This window comes from Strix aluco, chromosome W (genome assembly GCF_031877795.1).
Source record: "Strix aluco isolate bStrAlu1 chromosome W, bStrAlu1.hap1, whole genome shotgun sequence".
Lineage (NCBI taxonomy): Eukaryota > Metazoa > Chordata > Aves > Strigiformes > Strigidae > Strix > Strix aluco.
This window is the reverse complement of record NC_133970.1, coordinates 37,874,341-37,894,291: the sequence shown is the minus strand read 5'-3', so window position 1 is coordinate 37,894,291 and position 19,951 is coordinate 37,874,341. Positions and strand designations below refer to the sequence as shown.

Genomic DNA, 19,951 nt, shown 5'->3' with positions numbered 1-19,951 from the left:
TTAAGCATCTAGGAAACTAGTTCATAGCAAACAACAATAGTTTCACTATTTATAAGCAACTGTCAAAAACTGTGCATCACAAGATTGTTTGATGTGCAGCAGATGCACTAACAGCCACAAGGGTTAGTAGAGCAAACTCAACCCAACATGCCAAGAGATAAATAAAATAATCAGTGAGTGAGGTACAATCAGCATCACATGCAAGTGACACTTAGGACATCTACCTGCCCCTCACAGCCCACCACAGTAAGTGGTGCTGGTGGCATTCCCATAACAGCATTTCAGATGGGATCTCTAGGTGTGCTCCCTACCAGCACAGGGACCTGCACTGAAAAAGCGCATGATGCCTCAGCAACAGCAAAGGGAACCTTTGATACTCTGGGCATGGACTTTCTTTTCAAAATACTGCAAATCCCCTAAGTATTACCAGTTCTAAAGAACCACCAACTACTCTCAAAAAGTACAGACAGACAAATTAGACTTACTTAGTGCTCTGGAATGATCGGGGTTTCTGATACCTTTCATTTTTAACCTCTGCAAAAGCATAGCTGAAGTGAGCTGACGAACGAGATACACAGACATGGAGTAATTCTACAAAGAGAGTGATTAAAGATTAAATATTGATTTCATACAGTACTTCTGCTATGACAACAAACTATTTACACTAGTTGTAACATACAGTGAAAACAAAAACATTCCTATTTTTTGCTTAATAGTTATGAAAAGCATTGACAAACAACTTCATTACTGTGAAAGAGTCCAATACTCTGCCAGAATTCTCCTGCCAATCAAGTCCAATGGTCCTACTCCATTTGTAACTTAACTAAGAATAACAACTCCACAACCAAGAGGCAGTCTAGGCTCTTCTTGGAAAGATGATTTAAACTGGTGACACACCTTCTCATATATGCAGTCTTTAAGAACTTCTCACCTTTGTCTCCTAAATCCTTCCCTTTTTTTCAGTGTCAGTCTGTTAGTGGGGAGCTCAAAGACAATCATGTGACAAAAAAAAGATGAATGGTCTTTCAGGTGCAAACACAACACCTTCAAGGCACACAGCTGCACCACCTTCCTGGTACCTTTTCTTTAGCTTGCTCTGCACTTTTAAGCCAAGCCTTATTACACCATATCCACTCCTCTGAGGCTGGCCACATTCCCTAGCATTTACTACTCTTACACTGTTTGCCAGCTTCTTTTGTTCAGTGTTCACTCTCTTCAATGAAGAGAAAATTCTGTAAGTCCCACTACTGCAGAATAATAATGGTTTCATCTGTATAACACACACAACCTGCCATCTCTTATTTCCACTCTCTGCCAGCCACCTGTTTATGGCTCCTATACTGTCTGGGTACCACACAAGAATTTTAAACAAGAATACCTACTGCCCTGCTCCTCCTTTATCACCTATAGAAAAACCAGCTCTTACCTAGATGAGCAGATAAACTTATCTAAATGCATGGGAAGCCACTAAGAAAAATGGATTATTTTTTTTACCTTAAAGAATGACCATATATTGCACTCACTGTTTATTGCCTCAAGGCTCATGCCTGACCACCTCTGTGGGATTAATGCCTCCTTTGCTCAGCAGCCCTCCACTATCAGTCAAGCACGTGCCAATAAGCCCTCACCATGTGAGCCCGCTGACACTCCACACTGTCCCCAAGAGTTTCATTTAGAGGATGAATAGCAATGGCTGCTATGTAAGTTCCAATACTTAAAGCAGAGCACCAACATTAAACCAAAGGAACTGTTACCTCCTCTCAGGGCAAGGGGGTGCGCTGGGACAACCTCCAATTCATCTGCTTCCATGAGAATATGTTTTGGCAGATACAGGGGAGGAAGAAAGCAGGGGTCAGCAGGAGAGGCCAAGACCACACACACAACACTGCAACCATATTAAGATTCTCGTGCTTTATGATTGGGAAGCAACAGCTTAGATCTTTCCCTCCACCTCTGTTTTAGAAAAAAACTGCTATCAGCACTGCCCTTCATTTATTTTCTGAACATTAGCTTTCTCTCCAATTTCTTTTTAAAATTTTAATTAGTGTATAAAACCTTATACTGAAGTCTCACTTTGAAACATGTGGCATCTCTGGTCCACAGATTTTCATTTTGAAGAAAAAAAAGTAAGAGGTAAGCTACTTTGATAATTGAATCCAGAAGGCTTTACACAACTAGCTAGTCACAGATAGAGGAGTAAGTAGTTCTTGACTTACCAACAGCTGAAAGGGCTGCTGCAACAGCTATTTAAACCTAGGACAAATTCTGAAATTCCTCACTCTCCCCCTTTCTTTCCTTAGTAAATCCATAGGGGGATTTCTAAACAGCCACACAGCCGTTTTAAAGGCTAATTCCTTTTCAACTATGATTAACGACTGCAGGCACTAGAAAGCAACAGATATCAAATTTCAGTCACCCTCCCCTTTATCTCCTGCCACCTGAAGTCTAGCATGCTTTTTCCCCACTGCAGCTTTCCATGAAATTTAGAAATTGAAGAGGCTTCAATTTTCGTTTTTTCCCCCCAGCTCTCCATCCGTCCCCCTCAAGTCACCCAAACTTCCAGAATAGTCTTCATTTGTAAGAAAACACACACTGTTCAGATAGCCTGCATTATGAACACACAGACCACACAAGTATGGTCCAACCAAGCACGCTTGAGATCCATCAAGCCCGGAAACAACTGACACCAGCAGCCTGTCACCTCCCCAGTAAACCCTTCCCAGCAACCAGCCATCTAAGAGCTTTGAGCTAGAAATTCCACCCGTGCTTTGGTTTATTTGTAAGTGCAATTTTAAACTCAGAGGGACCATTTTCATGTAAAAGGAATCTCAAAAGAATAGAGATGGAAACATCCGTTAATCAGTTCTTCTTATGAAATAAAAATTGCTTTTGTAAAACTTCTTAGTATTACTTGGTTAGAAAATACAAAATACTCAAAAGCAAATGCATGTCTCCACCCCCACGGCCTCGGCACATCTGGTCAGCTTAAAGCTCCTTCTCCAATGGACAGTTACAACGGATACTGAGAAACATGCCTTAGAATATATGGCTACATAATTTCATTTTTCACACCATCAGGCTACAAGGAAGAAAGGAGGTTTTCCTTTTGTTATTTTGTCATGTCTGAACTGGTTTGTATTATTTACACCACAAAAAGATTTTGGTATTTTTGACACATATTTCAGGCAACCCCTAATGGCAGGCTTTCTAATGTGAATTCTATAAGGAAGGCTTTGCCATCTGTATGCAAATCTTATATATGGTAAACTATCACACTTCTAGAGAAAACTTTGTTTCCTGGCACTGATAATACGTTCAGCCACCTAATGCTACACACTTGCTGGTGTATGCTTTGCCAGCAACATCAGGCAGTGCAGGAGAAGGAATGCTAGATGAGGTTATTTAGACAATTTTCCACACCCTACAGAACATACAGTTTACCTTTCCAATTTCAGAAGCCCAGGAAATGGAAATTTGGTTTGGCACTGCTGACGACAACCTAACTAGAGATGTTATATTCAAGGGGCGCCCAGGTCGCTTCTGTTCAATTCCATTTTTTGGCGGTGGAGCATATCCCTATGGGAAGAAAGAACAAGGAAAGTGTTACCATGACTCCCCACTGTACTCTGAAACCTGTTGAAATCAACTTGCTAGTTTTAAACAGATCTATGGAAAGCAGGGAAACCTAGAAGCTCTCTAGGCTGGAGACTGAATTCAACACTTACTCTGAGAAATATCAGTCTTTGACAGTCTAATACCATACGTCAACCACAGTTTTAAAGCATTTTTGGCTCTAAGTGGTTTTACATAAGTGCTGAAAAGGTGGAAGAGAATGCAATTTTGGTCCAGGTAAGTTCACTAGAAGAGTAAAAAGTAATGTTGATGTTTTGACCTTTTTTCCCCCCCACTCCACTGAAAGAGTGTGGAACATCACAAGGACACAGCCTTAGTGACACACACAGTAAGTCATGAAGAGTTAATTCAGTGTTTTATACCCAGAAAACACTTCATTGATTCTATGTAAGAAACAGTGGAGCTCTTGGAACAAGACTTTACATGCCCTTGGTGTCTGCTTTGCCTCCCATCAACTACACCTAGCCCCATAAGTAACAGGTTGTCGTTGTATGCTGCCAGGGCCCCTGAAGAACAGCTGTAAATGGAATATCAGCTGTATTTACGAGCTAATAGGCTTTGCTGTTGTCTGCAGAAAGAAAATAAACCAGATATTGTTTGCTCAGCTTTGATGAAGAATTTCATAACCTGGACAGCTTTTCTCTGTAGTTTATTTCCGATACGATGGACACAAATTGAATCAGGAGCCATCCGGTTCCCTTTTGCTTCTAGGCAAGCACATAATCTCCAGCGTATTGTGAGCAGAAAGTACCTGTGCTATGTGAAGGAGCACATGGCCTAACCACAGCTTATTCATCTCACCCTGCGTCTGTCACTATGAAAGCAAGCCAGTCTGCAACAGGAACGCAGGGAATCTCTGTTTTGAGCTCACACAGACAGCCTGCAGTCCACTCATCTGAAAAACTCATCCTGCACCAGAAGTATGCCAATAAAAGATTGCAGCCCCATGTCTTGCATAGAACCAACTGCCAGATATCATTTAGTTCAAGACAGTGTTGTTAGATACAAGAAACTCTCCCAGAAAGGATATGCTGGAAAACACACACACACACATATATTGTTTTACCTGGAGAAACATACACATTCACAGCCTGGAAAAAGAATTACTTTGAAAGACACTAAGTCTGAAATTAAAAAGCAGAAATAAACAGCTTCTTCCCCTCACTAGCCAAGTATACCATAGGATAATCGCTGTCTTTAATCCAAGGAGGACTCAATCAATATTTGTCACATCATTTCCTAGGTTTCCAAGGCAGCTCTATTACTAGTCCATATGTTCACCTGACAACCAAGCCCTGGCTGGACCTCACCACTGCCCTTTATTAATTTCAGACAGGACTCTTGCTTGCAGTGACAGAACAGGGACTCGGAGCTTCTACAGGCAGCTCTGCCAGGCCAGAACAGCAGGCAGCAATTGCTGAAGAACTCTCCCTAAAATGGTTCTCACCCCAGATGAGTGACCCAGTAGCTATTGGGAACCTTACCATGTATGCTTTATCGCACAACATAGAGGCAGCGGATGTATGGGGACTGCTGACAATTTCACAGTTAAAAGAATGAATGATTTGCCATTTCTTTAATCAGACATAGCAGCTGCAGCAATTTATAGAGTATATATCCCAATTGCTTTGCTGTAGTAGGCCTTTCTCTACTATGATGACTTTATAATGAGCTTGTGGACAAACACACGATCCCTGCAATACTTTGGAGAGTATTTCCACACGTACTGTACCAGTCACAATAATCCTGCTGGTCTCCAACCTAAAATGAAGCTGCCTTGCTTTCAAGAGAGCAAGGATGCAAGTTCTCTTCTATTTCCCAACTTTATTTCTTTAGAGACAGACTACAGTGCACATGCTTCATTTCAGTCACGTTTTTGATGTTTTCTTCCACAGAGCAATGACCTTGAGATGAGATCCAATCTTGCACTCCTAGAACACTTTAAAACCTTCCCTTCCTAGCCTTCCAGGAGTTAAAGAGCACTCTGCTTGCCCATCACAACCAGCATGGTCTAGCACTGTTTAGTTAGGCTGCCAATTCTAGTGGCTCACAAGTGCCAACATTATTTGGGTCTTTAAGTCTTCCACGCTTCTTACAAGAACCATATTAGTCAAAGCAGGTGGAATCTGCTATAGCCAGAAAAATCTATCAACAGAAAGCATGACTGCTCTTCTATCTGGCTATTTCCATCCTGCCCTGACATATTTGATTTTGTCCTTTGAAAGAGACCTGCAGTGGTCTATGGAGGTCCCCTGAGAAGAAAAGCAAAATACCTTTTTGGACTTTTGCATTTTCTCTTGCCTACATGAGAAGTCAACAGGAGAAGCACCTGCTGTAGTGCATTATGTATAAAATCCTTGTTACTTGACAAGACACCAGCATGCAAGGCTCTACATTTACTCCTTTTAAGTCAGAACCAATGTTACAAGAGCAGGACACAGATAATTGTAGGAATACAAGAAAACACCATGTTAACATGAGTTGGCACAACCTGAAACAGAACTGGCACACTGGCAGCATTTCTCTGAAGTTTCCAGTAAGGACTGCAGCCAAGGAGATGACCAAGAATAATTTACAGATATCTGCAGAGGCATGAACTGCTATACCAGGGAAAGACAGAACAGTACTCAAGAATTGTACAAGTTGGCAATAGCAGCTGGCATCACTGATTACCTAACACCAACACTACTGAGTTGGACAACAGTGGTCCTTGAGGCAAAGAAGTTACTTTACATTTCCTGCAACAGAAAGGAACCACCAGAGGGATGCAGACAGTGACCAAATTAACAAAAAATGTTTTCAAGAGCACTCGGTCTGAGACTATATCTGTCATTCAGGAGGAGAGGAAAGGAAGTTGGCAAGACAATAGTAATTTATTGACTTTCTCACCTAAAGTTTCTGCTGAACAGATTAAAGAATCATTTTATGATGTGCAGGAAGAACCTACAGGATTTAGATCTAAAGCAAAGCAATAATCCAAGATTACAAACTGGTTTTGCTATGACTGTGACATATGTTATGCACAAAATGGATAGCATAACACAGCATAGCAGGGCGTAAACTATATTAGCAAGACTGAGAATCAGCAGACATTGATGTCCACAGGATAACATCAGACCCAATTCTTTTTGGTGGGTTGCTTAAAGAAAGGAAGACAATCTGCAGAAGAAAGGAGAAAATCCTTAAGTTTATCACAGAGAACATAACTGACATTTGCAGAAAATACTGACCAGAAAACATATGAAAGAATCCTCTTACACACTGAAGACAGATAGAAGAACAGTGATGCAATGGTTAAAGAAGCAGGGGGAAGAGAAGCTAGACTCTCATTTAAGCTGAGTAGAGGCAAAAAAAAAAAGTCATGGTTGCATATGGCAGGAAGGAGGGTACAGGACAACACATCTGACACACCAAGAAGGTGACAAACATTCTGAAAAAGAGGTTTCACACCTCCTCTCTCCACACAGCATTTTTCCAAACCCACTGCTGAAGAAAACTGTGCTACTACTTTTTCCATCTTCTATATTTTCCAGAACGGGTTGTGTAAGAGTTTCTCTCTCTGTTCTATTGTACAGAGATACTCATTCCAGAGATTTTTCAAGTATAATGAGAGTGCTCTCCCTTTTTGTATATATTCAAGCCTTGAGGTGACCCTGCCTACATACTAACTCTCGCAACAGACACCAGTGAAGTGTATGACTGCCAACACGGTTTTGTTCTAGTATCAGCAAATGCTAGTAACCCTAAAATGTGTCTGTTCTTCATCCCCACGATGAATTCTGCTCTAACCACAGATGTAGAGCAGCATACAAACTTGTACACAAGGTGATACCATTCCCTCATAACAAGAAGGAACTCAATCCAATCACAAATATAGATAGCCCAAACAGCAAGGGCTACTACCAATGAAGTCAAACCCAGTTTGAAGACCTATGAGGAGGATTCCACATACAGACACTGATTTGTTTGACATATTTTGTTGTGTTAACTGCAACAGATGAGGTTTGCTACAGGTGGCTAAAACAATTAATCCATGCAGTGGCTGTAACATGATTAATAGTAGCAAGGGCTATCTCACACAGCAAATGTACAAACCATATGCCTAACATCAGTAACTAGAGAAATTTGAGCAATAACAATAAACAGCTTGTTTTAGCAAGCTAACATTACAGAAAAACACACACTGCAAGTCAAAGCCACAAATATGTACAAACAAGCTTACCGGCAATGGAAACAGCTTCCCATTTACTTTAATGCACAAGCTATTAGGGTAATTATCTTCTTGAGGGCAGCTTGTCTCTGCTAGGCATAACCTATATCCCCAAAAAGAGAAAGCGTCATTTAAGTGTCACCACATTTGTTGTCCCCACAAACATCTAGACTTATGTTATATTAGCCAATTAAGAAGTTAAGAGAACAATATGAAAAAGGTACCTTAGCTGAACTTGGACTGTGTAATCTCTCCTGCCCCCTGGCAAGAAGTCTCTGTGACAAAAAAAAGAGAAAATACCACCCATTTAGACAGCAGATCTCATATTCCAGTCATATGCAGAAAGAACTGGCATGCCTGCCCCAACATCACTGCACTTTGCTCTTATTTTTCTTTGATTGAGCTATGAACAAATCTTAGAAGTGACACCTCTGTTTTGCTACTGCAAGTTAAGCAGGACTTTGGGATCAGCACCCTCTGTCAAGAGTTTATAGTAACAATAAAGTATGATGTTACCAGAGAGGAAAAAACCCTATGAATTCTCTTGGCTTACACCATAGGTCTTGCAACAACAAGAACCCTGGGACAAGAGATAAAAGCAGCCTTCCATTCCTGCAGCCAGAAAGCATGCAGGGAAGAAAATCTTACCACCTCCCTAAATAGTCACAATTATTTGGAACTGAGCAACTGTTAACTCTTTAGTGGTGTAGGATTTACCCCAACTGCACATAAATTCTGTGCACAGTAGTTCCTGAAGAAAACAGAACAGATAAACTCAGCATAACTTTGGTGAGGATTACCACTCTGCATCTGCAAGCTTATGCAATGCATAAAACAAACCAAAAATCCAAACTTTCTCCTGAAACTTTGCAGAAGTTTACCTACACTATGCCATACTTATTTCTTACCTGGAAATACAGATTTCTCTGACCTGCTGAGGTGTTAAAGCAAAGATAAAAAACTTCTCTTGGAACCTCTGAATACTGCTCTGTACTAGAAAAAAGAGACACAAAAGAGGTTTAACTATGGTGATTGAAGTCATTGATTAAAACAGGATCTGCAACTGAGTTTTTCCTGGAACAAGGCATAAGGCACTTAATATAATCAAATTGTGGTTGAACTGCATGTAACTGTCAACAGGAAAGCAATGGAACAAATCATTCATTCAACTATATTCAGATGGCTTAATATCACATTACACTTCAGTACTAAAGCCATGTTATAATCCTTTCTCACAAGGGAGAAAGGTTATAAACACACACACACCAAAATATAACACTAGATACCTAACGAAAAGAGTACCACAGAGAAGATGTTTACAACTGTTTTAATGTACAACACGCAGACTGAGAAACCTTCACTAATCCAAGTACAACACTGAACTTTGCTGCACAAAGTATCTATTTCAGTGTCAGAACCTGCAGAATTGTTGCAGCAAGAGAAGCATAAACTAACAAACCAGTGAACTTGTTCTTTTTATGTTGTTGCAACTTATTAATTTCCTTATATAACCCTGAAATCCTTTTCCTGTTGGCCCTGACTAATGTGTTCCTCACTTATACCAGACAAAGACTTGAGGTCCAAATCTTTCAGCCAAAAGTGGAGGTTCAGACTAGGTATTAGGAAGCATTTATTTGCCGAGAGGGTGGTCAAACACCGGAACAGACTTCCTAGAGATGTGGTCAATGTCCCAAGCCTGTTAGTGTTTAAGAGACATTTGGACAATGCCCTTAACTATCACTGTCTAACTTTTGGTCAGCCCTGGAGTGGTACCTTCCAACTGAACTATTCTACTCTATTATTTAATATTCAAAAGACAAAGATCTTTAATCATATAATATCTACAAAAGAGAAGTGTGACTTGGCATTTTTGGGGACAAGTGGTGAAGAGAGGGCAAGGGTAGAGATAAGAAGGGAAGGGAGTTCCCACTTTTCCCCAGCTGCAAAAAGCCATTTAAGTCCGGACTTGGTACTGTCATGAGCAACACCTACTTCATGAATTAAACAACCTGCAGAGCTATTAAACACTTACCTAGACTTGTAGGTTTTATGAGCACATCAAGCACATCATAAAAAGGTAGGCTTTTCAGTTGAACATCGGGATGAACGGGTGGAATCGGAGGGGATGGCTGTTGCATCTCAAAGTGGGGCTTAGTGTCTTGGAGGAGCACAGAACTGACAGACGAGGAAGGAGACTGAGGCGTGACCGAAGTAGAAGGGAGTGGGTGAATGCCAGCAACAGCCAGGTCAGGCTCAAGAGGAGAGGAATTACTGTCCAAATTGAAAACTGTGGGTTTTATAGCCGATAAGTCTGAAAGTCCTTCAATTGTCCTTGGGTACCGACGCCTATAGAGTTCTCGGATTTTTATCTGAACTGCTGGGCTGCAGCCACTCTTCAGTAAGTGCAGTGCCCTCATCAGGAGGTCATGTTTCCGCCCGCTTTTATTACGTCCAGCAAACCCCAACAACACTTGTAGTTCAGAAACACGAAAACTAGATACCATATTCTAGAAAGAAAAGAGAGATAAGCACAGGTGAACCAACAGTACCACAAGTAGGCCTTTTTGAGAAGCATGGTGAAGCATCTGAACTTCCATCAACTCTAGCTTCACACTTGTTATCTTCGGTACTACCCATACCCTCACCTGACGCAAGAGTATAGTTAGTTTAAAACAAAGAAACAAAGTGCCTAGGATGAAGGTTGAGTTTAGTTATGTAAATAATTTCAAAAACTTCTAATTGTTTCCACACTCAAACAATAGTAACAACAAAACCTTAATGCAACCCATGCAGTGCTATCTTAAATTCAAAGGCAGAAGCTCTAACACAAAATATCTGTCTCACTTCATGCAACAAGCAAAAAAACCAACCAACCAAACAAACAAATCACATGAATCAGTATTATCACCTGTCTTCCAACACATTTTAAGAAATAAAATAAGGAAGTGTTTAAGGTCTGCATATTTTATTCTGAAACGTCCTTTATTTTGGGCAGCATGTTAAATGCATGCATGAACAGAGATGGGCACATCTGGTTTCACTCTTGAAAGGATGGCACAGCAAGGTGGGCACTTTTTAAAAAGCTACATTATATCATACTAACAAACTGTTTAACCAACATAATTGATTCTTCCAGAACATCACAGAAAAAATCCTGTCCTCTTCGTATCACATTCTGGTATCATGGGACACAAAGATCTCTTCAAAGGAAATAATACTATTTACTTGGTTATCAGAGTTAGTTGTGGAAGACTTTGAGGATTAAACTATGAAGTTCATAAACAGAAAGATTCTCTTTTTCTAAAAAAAAAAAATGCCCACTATGCAAGAGGAAGCAATATTCTCCCCCATTACTACAAACAAGTAAATTAGCATAGGCGCATCATCTCACATTTTTGTGAGCAAGCTCTCCTTTCAGAGGTATAAAGTTGTCCAGAATTCTTCTAAGCACCTTCCTTCCTATTTCTGTGGGACTCTTCCACTGTAACGAGGAGGTTAAGCTTTAAAGATGAAAGAACATCCAACTTCAATCTGTACTGCTGTACCGTAACAACTCCAGATTCAAGGACTGGAGGATGAAGGCCCTAACAGAAGGTATGAAGTAGTAGACATCTGGGATCATAAAAGATATTCTTAAAAACAGTTCAAAAGTGCATTGTTGACTTTTAAATAGTAGTCCAATATACAACATTTAAAGCTTTGGGCACTGATTTCAGAAGGGATACAACTCAAAACACGATGTTTTTGGTTTACCTTCCCTAATCCTCGCTATACAGTTACAGAGTTTACACCCATGTTTTCTAACACAGATCTGATCTCAGCTGAACTTTTAACACAACTATGCTACAACCATGCAGTGAGCCACCAAAAAAAAAGTCTGAACTCCCCATGTCCCTAGCTGCTTGTTCCCTATTCTCTCCTTAATGTGGAGAAAATTGTTTTTACGGTAAGAGAGATCAGGGAATTGAGCCAGATGAAAACTGAACCTAAAATCATAGAATCATTTTAGTCCAACCATTAACCTAGCACTGCCAAGTCCACCACTAAACCATGTCCCCAAGTGCCACATTTACATGTCTTTTAAATACCTCCAGGGATGGTGACTCAACCACTGCCCTGGGCAGCCTGTTCCAATGCTTGACAACCCTTTTGGTCAATAAATTTTTCCTAATATCCACAATCTACACCTCCCCTGGAGCAATTGAGGCTGTTTCCTCTCATCCTATCACTGGTTACCTGGGAGAAGAGACCAACCCCCCACCTTGCTACAACGTCCTTTCAGGTAGTTGTAGAGAGCAATAAGGTCTCCCCTGAGCCTCCTTTTCTCCAGGCTAAACAACCCCAGTTCCCTCAGCCACTCCTCATAAGACTTGTGCTCCAGACCTTTCACCAGCTTCGTTGACCTTCTTTGGACACGCTCCAGCACCAAAATGTCTTTCTTGCAGTGAGGGGCCCAAAACTGAACACAATATTCAAGGTGCGGCCTCAGCAGTGCCAAGTACAAATGGACAATCCCTTCCCTAGTCCTGGTGGCCACACTATTCCTGATACAAACCAGGATGCTATTGGCCTCCTTGGCCACCTGGGCACACTGCCAGTTCATATTCAGGTGGGTGTTGACCAACACCCCCAGGTCCCTTTCTGCCAGGCAGTTCTTCAGCTACTCTTCCCCAAGCCTGTAGCGTTGCATGGGGTTGTTGTGACCCAAGTGCAGGACCCAGCACTGAGCCTTGTTGAACCTCATACAATTGGCCTCGGCCCATCGATCCAGCCTGTCCAGATCCCTCTTGTGCCATTATAAGACAGCAGGAGTGAGCAGCCAGGGCCTGCCTTTTCAAGAACCACATTATTCATGCATATCAAAACAACCATCTAAAATACTATGATACTCCTCTCATCAGGCACACCCTTTCCTCATTTGTTGAGGGGATGAGGTTATCTTATTTCAGATACTGAATTTCAACATTTCCAGACAGCTAGTTTGGGTACAGTGATGCTTCTATCAAGTAGCTATCAGGGAGCTAACCCAGCAGTCTTCAAACTGGTATTCCCCCAACACCCCATCAATAAACACACCACAGATGCAACTGCCAGTGAAAGCAGTGTTACATGAGGGGTTGAATGGCTCACCCTAACTTCTGAAGAAGAGATCAACAGCAGATGTCACCTTAATTTCATCCCATCAAGTTCTCAACAGCAAAACAATACAAGAAAAGAGGAAATACAAAACCCCATCCAGTTTGCAAGCTGCTGGACAGGGTTAGTTTCCACCTGGGATCCCCCTGCTACTTTTCCTTAGTCTCACAGTCAAACAGGGTGAAGAAAATAAAGTGTTTCAGTATTCATAAAAAAAAGCTTGAAGTACTATAACAGCTTTATAGTCATGCCACATAAAAGAGAAATTGTGTTAAAAGATAATGATGATATTCAAGAATTTACTGAGAATTTCATACTGCATGCTTCCATAGATAGTTGCATAAGCTTGATAGCAGCATCAGCTCCTTTATTTCAGATGCAGGCAGTAAGCATGATTCTGAATTCCATAATCAGAATGCAAATGAATAAAATAATCCTTTACATTGAGATTGTAGTGGTTTAGGTCCTAGCCGGGGTCTGAGACCATGCGGCCGCTGCCCCTCCCCCACAAAGGGAGTGAAATACAAAGCCTGGAGACTGAGATAAGGAGAGGTTTAATACAACAGTGCAACAGCAACACAGCAAACAACAACAATAACAATAACAGTATGTCCTGGTTTAGCCAGGATAGGGTTAAGTTTCCCCAGAAGTGTGGGGGGGAGCTCTAGCCGGGTTATTCAGATACCATGCAGATGTCACATCCTGGCGCGAGAGCGCGGAGCGTGTGGTTTTATACAACCGGTCCTCTCACTGCTGTATCGGTAGATATTTTGCTCTGTTCATTGTTATTACTGTTATTGTTGTTGTTTGTTGTGTTGCTGTTGCACTGTTGTATTAAACCTTTCCTTATCTCAGTCTCCGGGCTTTGTGCTCCAGTGTCTACCAAGGCCTTATATTCTTGTGGTTCTGATGTGCCAGGCCATCAGATCCACACCTTCCAGTAAATCCGATTATCCCTTTCCTCCACCTGGCTGGAGGCAGGGCCCCTCTAATCCTGCTCACCATCACTCACTTGATCTAAGAGTGACTCCTGCAGGAATGACTTCCTGGTCCCCTCAAGAGGGTCAAGCATACTGTTGGCCATTCTATTCTGTCTGGGGGATTTCCGACTGGACACTGGAGCTGCATCTCTCTTGGAAGACTCCCCTTTCATGGTGGTCTTCCCTTTCAGCTGCTGTACTCGTGCAGCTAGGGCGGAAGTGGGCTGTCCATGCCACCTTCTCATGTTTTCCCCATGGTCGCGGAGGAAGAACCACAGGGTGCCCCGTGGTGTGTGTCTTCCACTGCCCTTCTCTTGGGTGGGGAAACGCCTGCTTCTAATGGCTGAGACATTGGCCCGTGCAGGTGGAATATAGGGCATGTCCTCTTCCACTTTCTGGAGCCTCTGAGACAGTTCCTTTACAGCTGAAACCAAAGCATGTTGGGAGGAAGGGAGACTTCCCTCATATTGCCGGAGCTGCATAGTCACTTCGTCCACTGTCTGAGTCTGGGTGTCTCGCCACCAGGACGCTACTGCTAATGCTTTGGAATGTGCCTCTGGTCCACTTTGCAGGAACTTCCGCCACATCAACTGTGTGCAAGGGGCCTGATCTGGATCCATTGGTGACCGCTCATCATTCAGATCACCATAGATCATATCAAACACAGCCATTTCCCTGAGGTTTTGAATGCCTTTCTCCATGTCGGTCCACTTGCCTAACCGACATAGAGCATCATCCTTGTAGGGGTACCTCTCCCTCACAGCGAGCAGGAGTCGCCTCCAAAGGCTGAGGGTTTGAGCCTGTTTCCCTATTGCCTTGTCAATACCAGCCTGCTTGGCTAAAGGTCCCAGCTGCTTGGCCTCTCTCCCCTCCAATTCCAAACCAGCAGCTCCACTATCCCAGCATTGGAGCAGCCAGGTGCAAATTTGCTCGCCTGGAATGAGGCTAAAATCCTTCTGCATATCTCGCAACTCACTCAGGGATAGAGATCAGATGATTACCTCCAGCTCTTCCTCCTGCTCTCGTGATGGGCCTGGTTCATCATCACCCTGTACACTGCGAGGGGATTTTTTGGTATATTTGGTTTTCCGTATCGGGGCAACTGATATTGGTACTGCTTGTCCCTCTGGCCCAGCTGCTGTGCTGGTGGAGGCGACTGGTACTGGCACTGCCTGTCCCCCTGGCCCAGCTGCTGCACCAGTAAGTTCATTTTCAGACCGTGCAGCCCTTTCTCCCCCTTGAGGGCAGTGAACAGTGTTAAAGATGACACAGTAGGCATGGGCAAGCCCCCAGCACATCGCAACGACTTGTGTCTCCTGGGGTTTGTCAGATTGGCAACACACCTTTTCCAAATGCTCCACCAGTTTATCAGGACTCTGCACTTGTTTGGGAGTGAGATCCCAAAGCATTGGGGGTGACCACTGACTCAGGCACTTGCCCATCTTCTCCCACACACCTTGCCATTTATAACTATCTGCCCTCGGGGCAGGTTTCCGGGTGGTGCTATTGTTGGAGAAGTACCGCATGGCCCAAAACAAGATCTGGCAGACATTTAGAAAGCACAGAGCCGCAAGCACACTGGCCTGGGTGCTCCAGGGATAGCTGAAACTCTCAAAAACCGAGAGGATCTCTTCCCCTGGCTCACCCATAGAGGGGGTGAGACCCCAAACAAAAGCCCAGGCAGCAAACAGGTACCGGTTCACCCCCACAAGCAGTGATACAAGCCCATTATAAGCAGACAGTAACCAGTACAGCAAAACAAGACCCTTGGCATACTTTCTACCGACAACAAACACCAGCACTGGGAACACACAGTGGATATAAGGATTAATCCAGCCCCACCACGCAAGCAAATTGGCCAGCATTGCAAATGTTCCTTATCAAACAATACATATAAAAACAGAAAAATTGCACCTAACAGATGGCTTTAACACACCTTCTCCTTTTGTCCTTATCTCAACCCTCTCACGCCCCACATTGGGCACCAAAAGTTGTGGTGGTTTAGGTCCTGCCGGGGTCTGAGACCACGTGGCCGCTGCCCCTCCCCCACAAAGGGAGTGAAATACAAAGCCCCGGGGCTGAGATAAGGAAAGGTTTAATACAACAGTGCAATAGCAACACAACAAACAACAGCAATAACAATAACAGTAACAGTAATAACAATGAACAGAGCAAGATATGTACCGATACAGCAGTGAGAGCAGAGAGATGGCATAACACACGCGTTCACCAATTCTCCCGCGTTCCCGCGCTTCGGCGCCAGGATGTGACGTCAGCATGGTATCTGAATAACCCGGCTAGAGCTTCCCCCCACTGCTGGGGAAACTTAACCCTATCCTAGCTAAACCACAACAGAGATTAACAGCATGTTTTGCAAAATACTGTTTATTACCCTGCCTGCTGCCTTCTGTGCATTCCTGCAAGTTAATCAACGTGAAATGTACAATCGCACCTTGGAACAGCTAACATTTTATGCAGAAATTCCACAAACTAGCATTTTGTTACAAGATAGATTTCATTTTATTAGAAGACACAGGCTGGCTTCAATACCATAGTCAGCAAGATTTTAAATTGACACCTCCATTAAAAGTGCTTGGGAGTATAAAAAATAAAAAATACATAGTTTTTTTCATCAATGCAAAAATCTCCCATATGCTTTTGAAAGAAGTCTTGCAAAAGTGAGTTTTACTGGAAGTAATTAAACAATGGCTTTTGCAACATTTTCCCCCTAAAGCTGATTCTACATTCCCTTTAAGGCAACAACAACCATGTGCATGAAAACGCAGCTAGTCTGATCTACACGTTTTAGCTTATTACTCCATTTACAGATATATCGAAATAGACACTTGTTATATTCAAATCAACAAGGTTTTAATGGAGGCATAATATATGCTTAGGAACATTCATAATCATGGTGCAAGACAGGTATTACTTCCAACAAACCATACCAAGTTATTTCCTTTTGGGGTTCCAGCAATATTGCAGAAGACTGCAGCCTAGCTATTAACATGCTTTTCACATCACTGAATTAAGATTAGACATTTGTCATGTAAATGCCATCAATTTTCTCTTAACAGAAGTTCTTTACAGCTGCACAGCCCAATAAAGAGCTTTTTTTAACATGGAAGACCAAAGTCATTTTATTTTTAATGTTTTTCCATGAATGCAAAGAGTAGTTTGACAGAACTTTAAGAAAATCTGACTGGATAATTCAAGTACTTTTATGTTCCAGAAACATTTTTTTCCCCTGAAATTCATACTTGAAGGTCATAAGAAGTTTCACAGGGTTTTTTGTTTCTTATTGTTAAACTATAACAACCATGATTCATAAGCAGAAATATTGTTCTAAAGCATTAAGCCATAGGTGTATCTGGAATGGCATTCATTTCACAGGGATGATGATAAGGAGCCCAGGAAATGCTGACACGCCGCTGAAATTAAGGGCAGGCGTGTTTCAGAGCAAAGTAAGGGACCAAACATCTCTCAAACAAGAGGTATGTGATTCTCCACACTCCCCCTGCCAAAGCTACCTGCAATTTTAGCAGTCATCGTACTTACATATATGAATGAAAGGTAACTAAGAACGCCTGTTAAATTCTTGACATATATCTACAATAAGCAACAACGACTGTAGCTTCTAGGGCAACTGCAACTGCTCAAGTAGTGAACCCTACAATTGAACCTGCAGAAGCAATCCAAGTCAACTCAAAAGTTCTAGTCGGTCTCTACCTAAGAGCTCCGCTTCAGCCCCACCGGCTTCCAGATTGTTCATGAAGTGTCTGAAGGCTATATAGGGAGGGGATGCACCAAGAACCAACCCCACAAATCCTCACTCCTGACTAAGCCCTTTTCTGGACACTCATAACAGAGAAGCACATTTGTGACATCTTTTGCAACAAATTTGCATAGAGGCTGATTTACAGCAGGCTAGAAATGTGTAACACTAGTAAGAAAGAGAAACTCGTGTCTTGGGATGGTTGAAGATCTCTGTGCTGACCCTAAATACAAATATAAATGTATTCTGGAAACTGATCTAACTATAGATATAAAATTGCAAGTCCTGGGAAAGAATGAAGATGTCCCTAGTTAAATCTGTATAAGCAGTACAGCACAGTAAGAGCAGCTCTGAAGAACACAACAGTTGGTGCAAACAGCATGACCATCGGGTCCTCAGTATTATGGGGATTTTTCTTTGGACTAACTCTAGCCTGGCTCTTAAATTAGGCATTAGTCTTCAAAGTTGCATGCACTTAATATAACAGTGAAAATCCCAAATCAAATACTTGCGTTCATTTCACATAAGATGCTCAAAAGAAAGCTTGACCCATTGTCCTGGTTTAGCTAGGATAGGGTTAAGTTTCCCCAGCAGTGGGGGGGAAGCTCTAGCCGGGTTATTCATATGCCATGCTGACGTCATGTCCGGGCACCAGAGCGTGGGGAAGAATCAGTGATCGCGTGGGTTGGCGCAGGCGGTTCTCTCACTGCTGTATCGGTAGATATCTTGCTCTGTTCATTGTTATCACTGTTATTGTTATTGTTGTTGTTGGTTGTGTTGCTGTTGCACTGTTGTATTAAACCTTTCCTTATCTCAGGCCGGGGCTTTGTATTTCACTCCTTTTGTGGGGGAGGGGCAGCAGCCGCATGGTCTCAGACCCCAGCAGGGACTAAACCACCACACCCATTTCATTGCAGCCTCATTTTTTAAGTACCATAAACTACATTATCTCCTTCCTCTCCCCCATCACTATATCTCAGCACAATCATTAACTGTTAATTATTCTAGATACAACAAACTTTTAAGGTACCACAATAAGCCTCACTGGTCTGAAAAAGCAACTATGCATTTATGATGGCTTGGGGAGGAGTGGGCTGGAAACCTGCCAATCAGAGAGGGACCTCGGGATGTTGATTGATAGCCAGCTGAACATGAGCCAGAAGTGGAAAAAAAGGAAAGGGTTCCAGTAGCATTAAACATCAAGAAATGCAAAGGTGCACAAGTATCTGTTGATCACAGAAACAGGCTGGGAAATTCTGATTCACTAGAATAAAAAAAAACTCAAAACAGGTGAAACACATTACCAGAACTACAGTGATTTAAAATAATGGGCCAGGCTTCCTAAGGGGAAAAATAAATTCAAACCAACGCAACTCATCCTGCAGTGTTTCTAACAGACTGATTTCCCTGGGAAAATGCTGCTTGATCTGATTCAGGTCAGACCATCCTTCCTTAAGATCAGTGCAGTGCAGCACTGTATAATACATATTATTAAACATTATTATAATTATTATTATAAAGCCCAGCTAGAAATTAATCTGGCTTCAGCAATCAAGGACTACAAGAAATGTTTCTATAAGTACATCAGTAGCAAAAGAAAGACCAGGGAGAGTCTCCATCACCTGCTAGACGCAGGAGGAAACATGGTAACAAGTGATGAGGAGAAGTCTGAGGTCCTTAATGCCTTCTTTGCCTCAGTCTTTAATAACAAGACTAGTTGTACTGAGGGAATCCAGCCTCCTCAGCCAGAGGACAGAGACTGGGAGAATGACCCCCCCGCAATCCAGGAGGAGATAGTCAGTGACCTGCTGCATCCCATAGACACACACAAGTCTATGGGACCGGATGGGATACACCCGAGGGTGCTGAAGGAGCTGGCTGGGGTGCTCACCAAGCCGCTTTCCAGCATTTACCAGCAGTCCTGGCTGACCGGGGAGGTCCCGACAGATTGGAAACTGGCCAATGTGACGCCCATCTATAAGAAGGGTCGGAAGGATGATCCAGGAAATTACAGGCCTGTCAGCTTGACTTTGGTGCCCGGGAAGCTGATGGAGCAGCTCATCCTGAGTACCATCACACAACACATGCAGGACAACCAGATGGTCAGGCCCAGTCAGCATGGGTTTATGAAAGGCAGGTCCTGCTTGACAAACCTGATCTCCTTCTACGACAAAGTGACCTGCTTATTGGATGAGGGAAAGGCTGTGGATGTTGTCT

At 42.6% G+C, this 19,951-nt stretch overlaps 2 protein-coding genes across 13 annotated transcripts in view; both read right to left on the bottom strand.

Annotated features, from left to right (window-relative positions):
* LOC141917808 (uncharacterized) overlaps positions 1–19,951 on the bottom strand; it is a 730,013-nt gene that overhangs the window by 500,420 nt on the left and 209,642 nt on the right. The window lies entirely within an intron of this gene.
* The window catches only part of LOC141917586 (E3 SUMO-protein ligase PIAS2-like), a 35,628-nt gene that overhangs the window by 10,218 nt on the left and 5,459 nt on the right, over positions 1–19,951 (bottom strand). For 5 of the 11 annotated variants that reach the window (XR_012621370.1, XM_074810924.1, XM_074810922.1 and 2 more), the window contains exons 1-7: positions 13,992–14,052; positions 9,876–10,350; positions 8,752–8,836; positions 8,068–8,118; positions 7,856–7,946; positions 3,442–3,576; positions 486–591 (exon numbers count right to left, since the gene is read on the bottom strand). Coding sequence is in view for 10 of the 11 variants with exons in the window: in XM_074810924.1 (XP_074667025.1) it covers positions 486–591; positions 3,442–3,576; positions 7,856–7,946; positions 8,068–8,118; positions 8,752–8,836; positions 9,876–10,350; positions 13,992–14,051 (1,003 nt within the window). In the remaining variant the exon portion in view is untranslated. Of the gene's footprint in view, positions 1–485; positions 592–3,441; positions 3,577–7,855; positions 7,947–8,067; positions 8,119–8,751; positions 8,837–9,875; positions 10,351–13,991; positions 14,057–19,951 lie in introns of those variants that run through there. The other 6 variants (XM_074810916.1, XM_074810915.1, XM_074810917.1 and 3 more) reach the window with 3 other exon arrangements.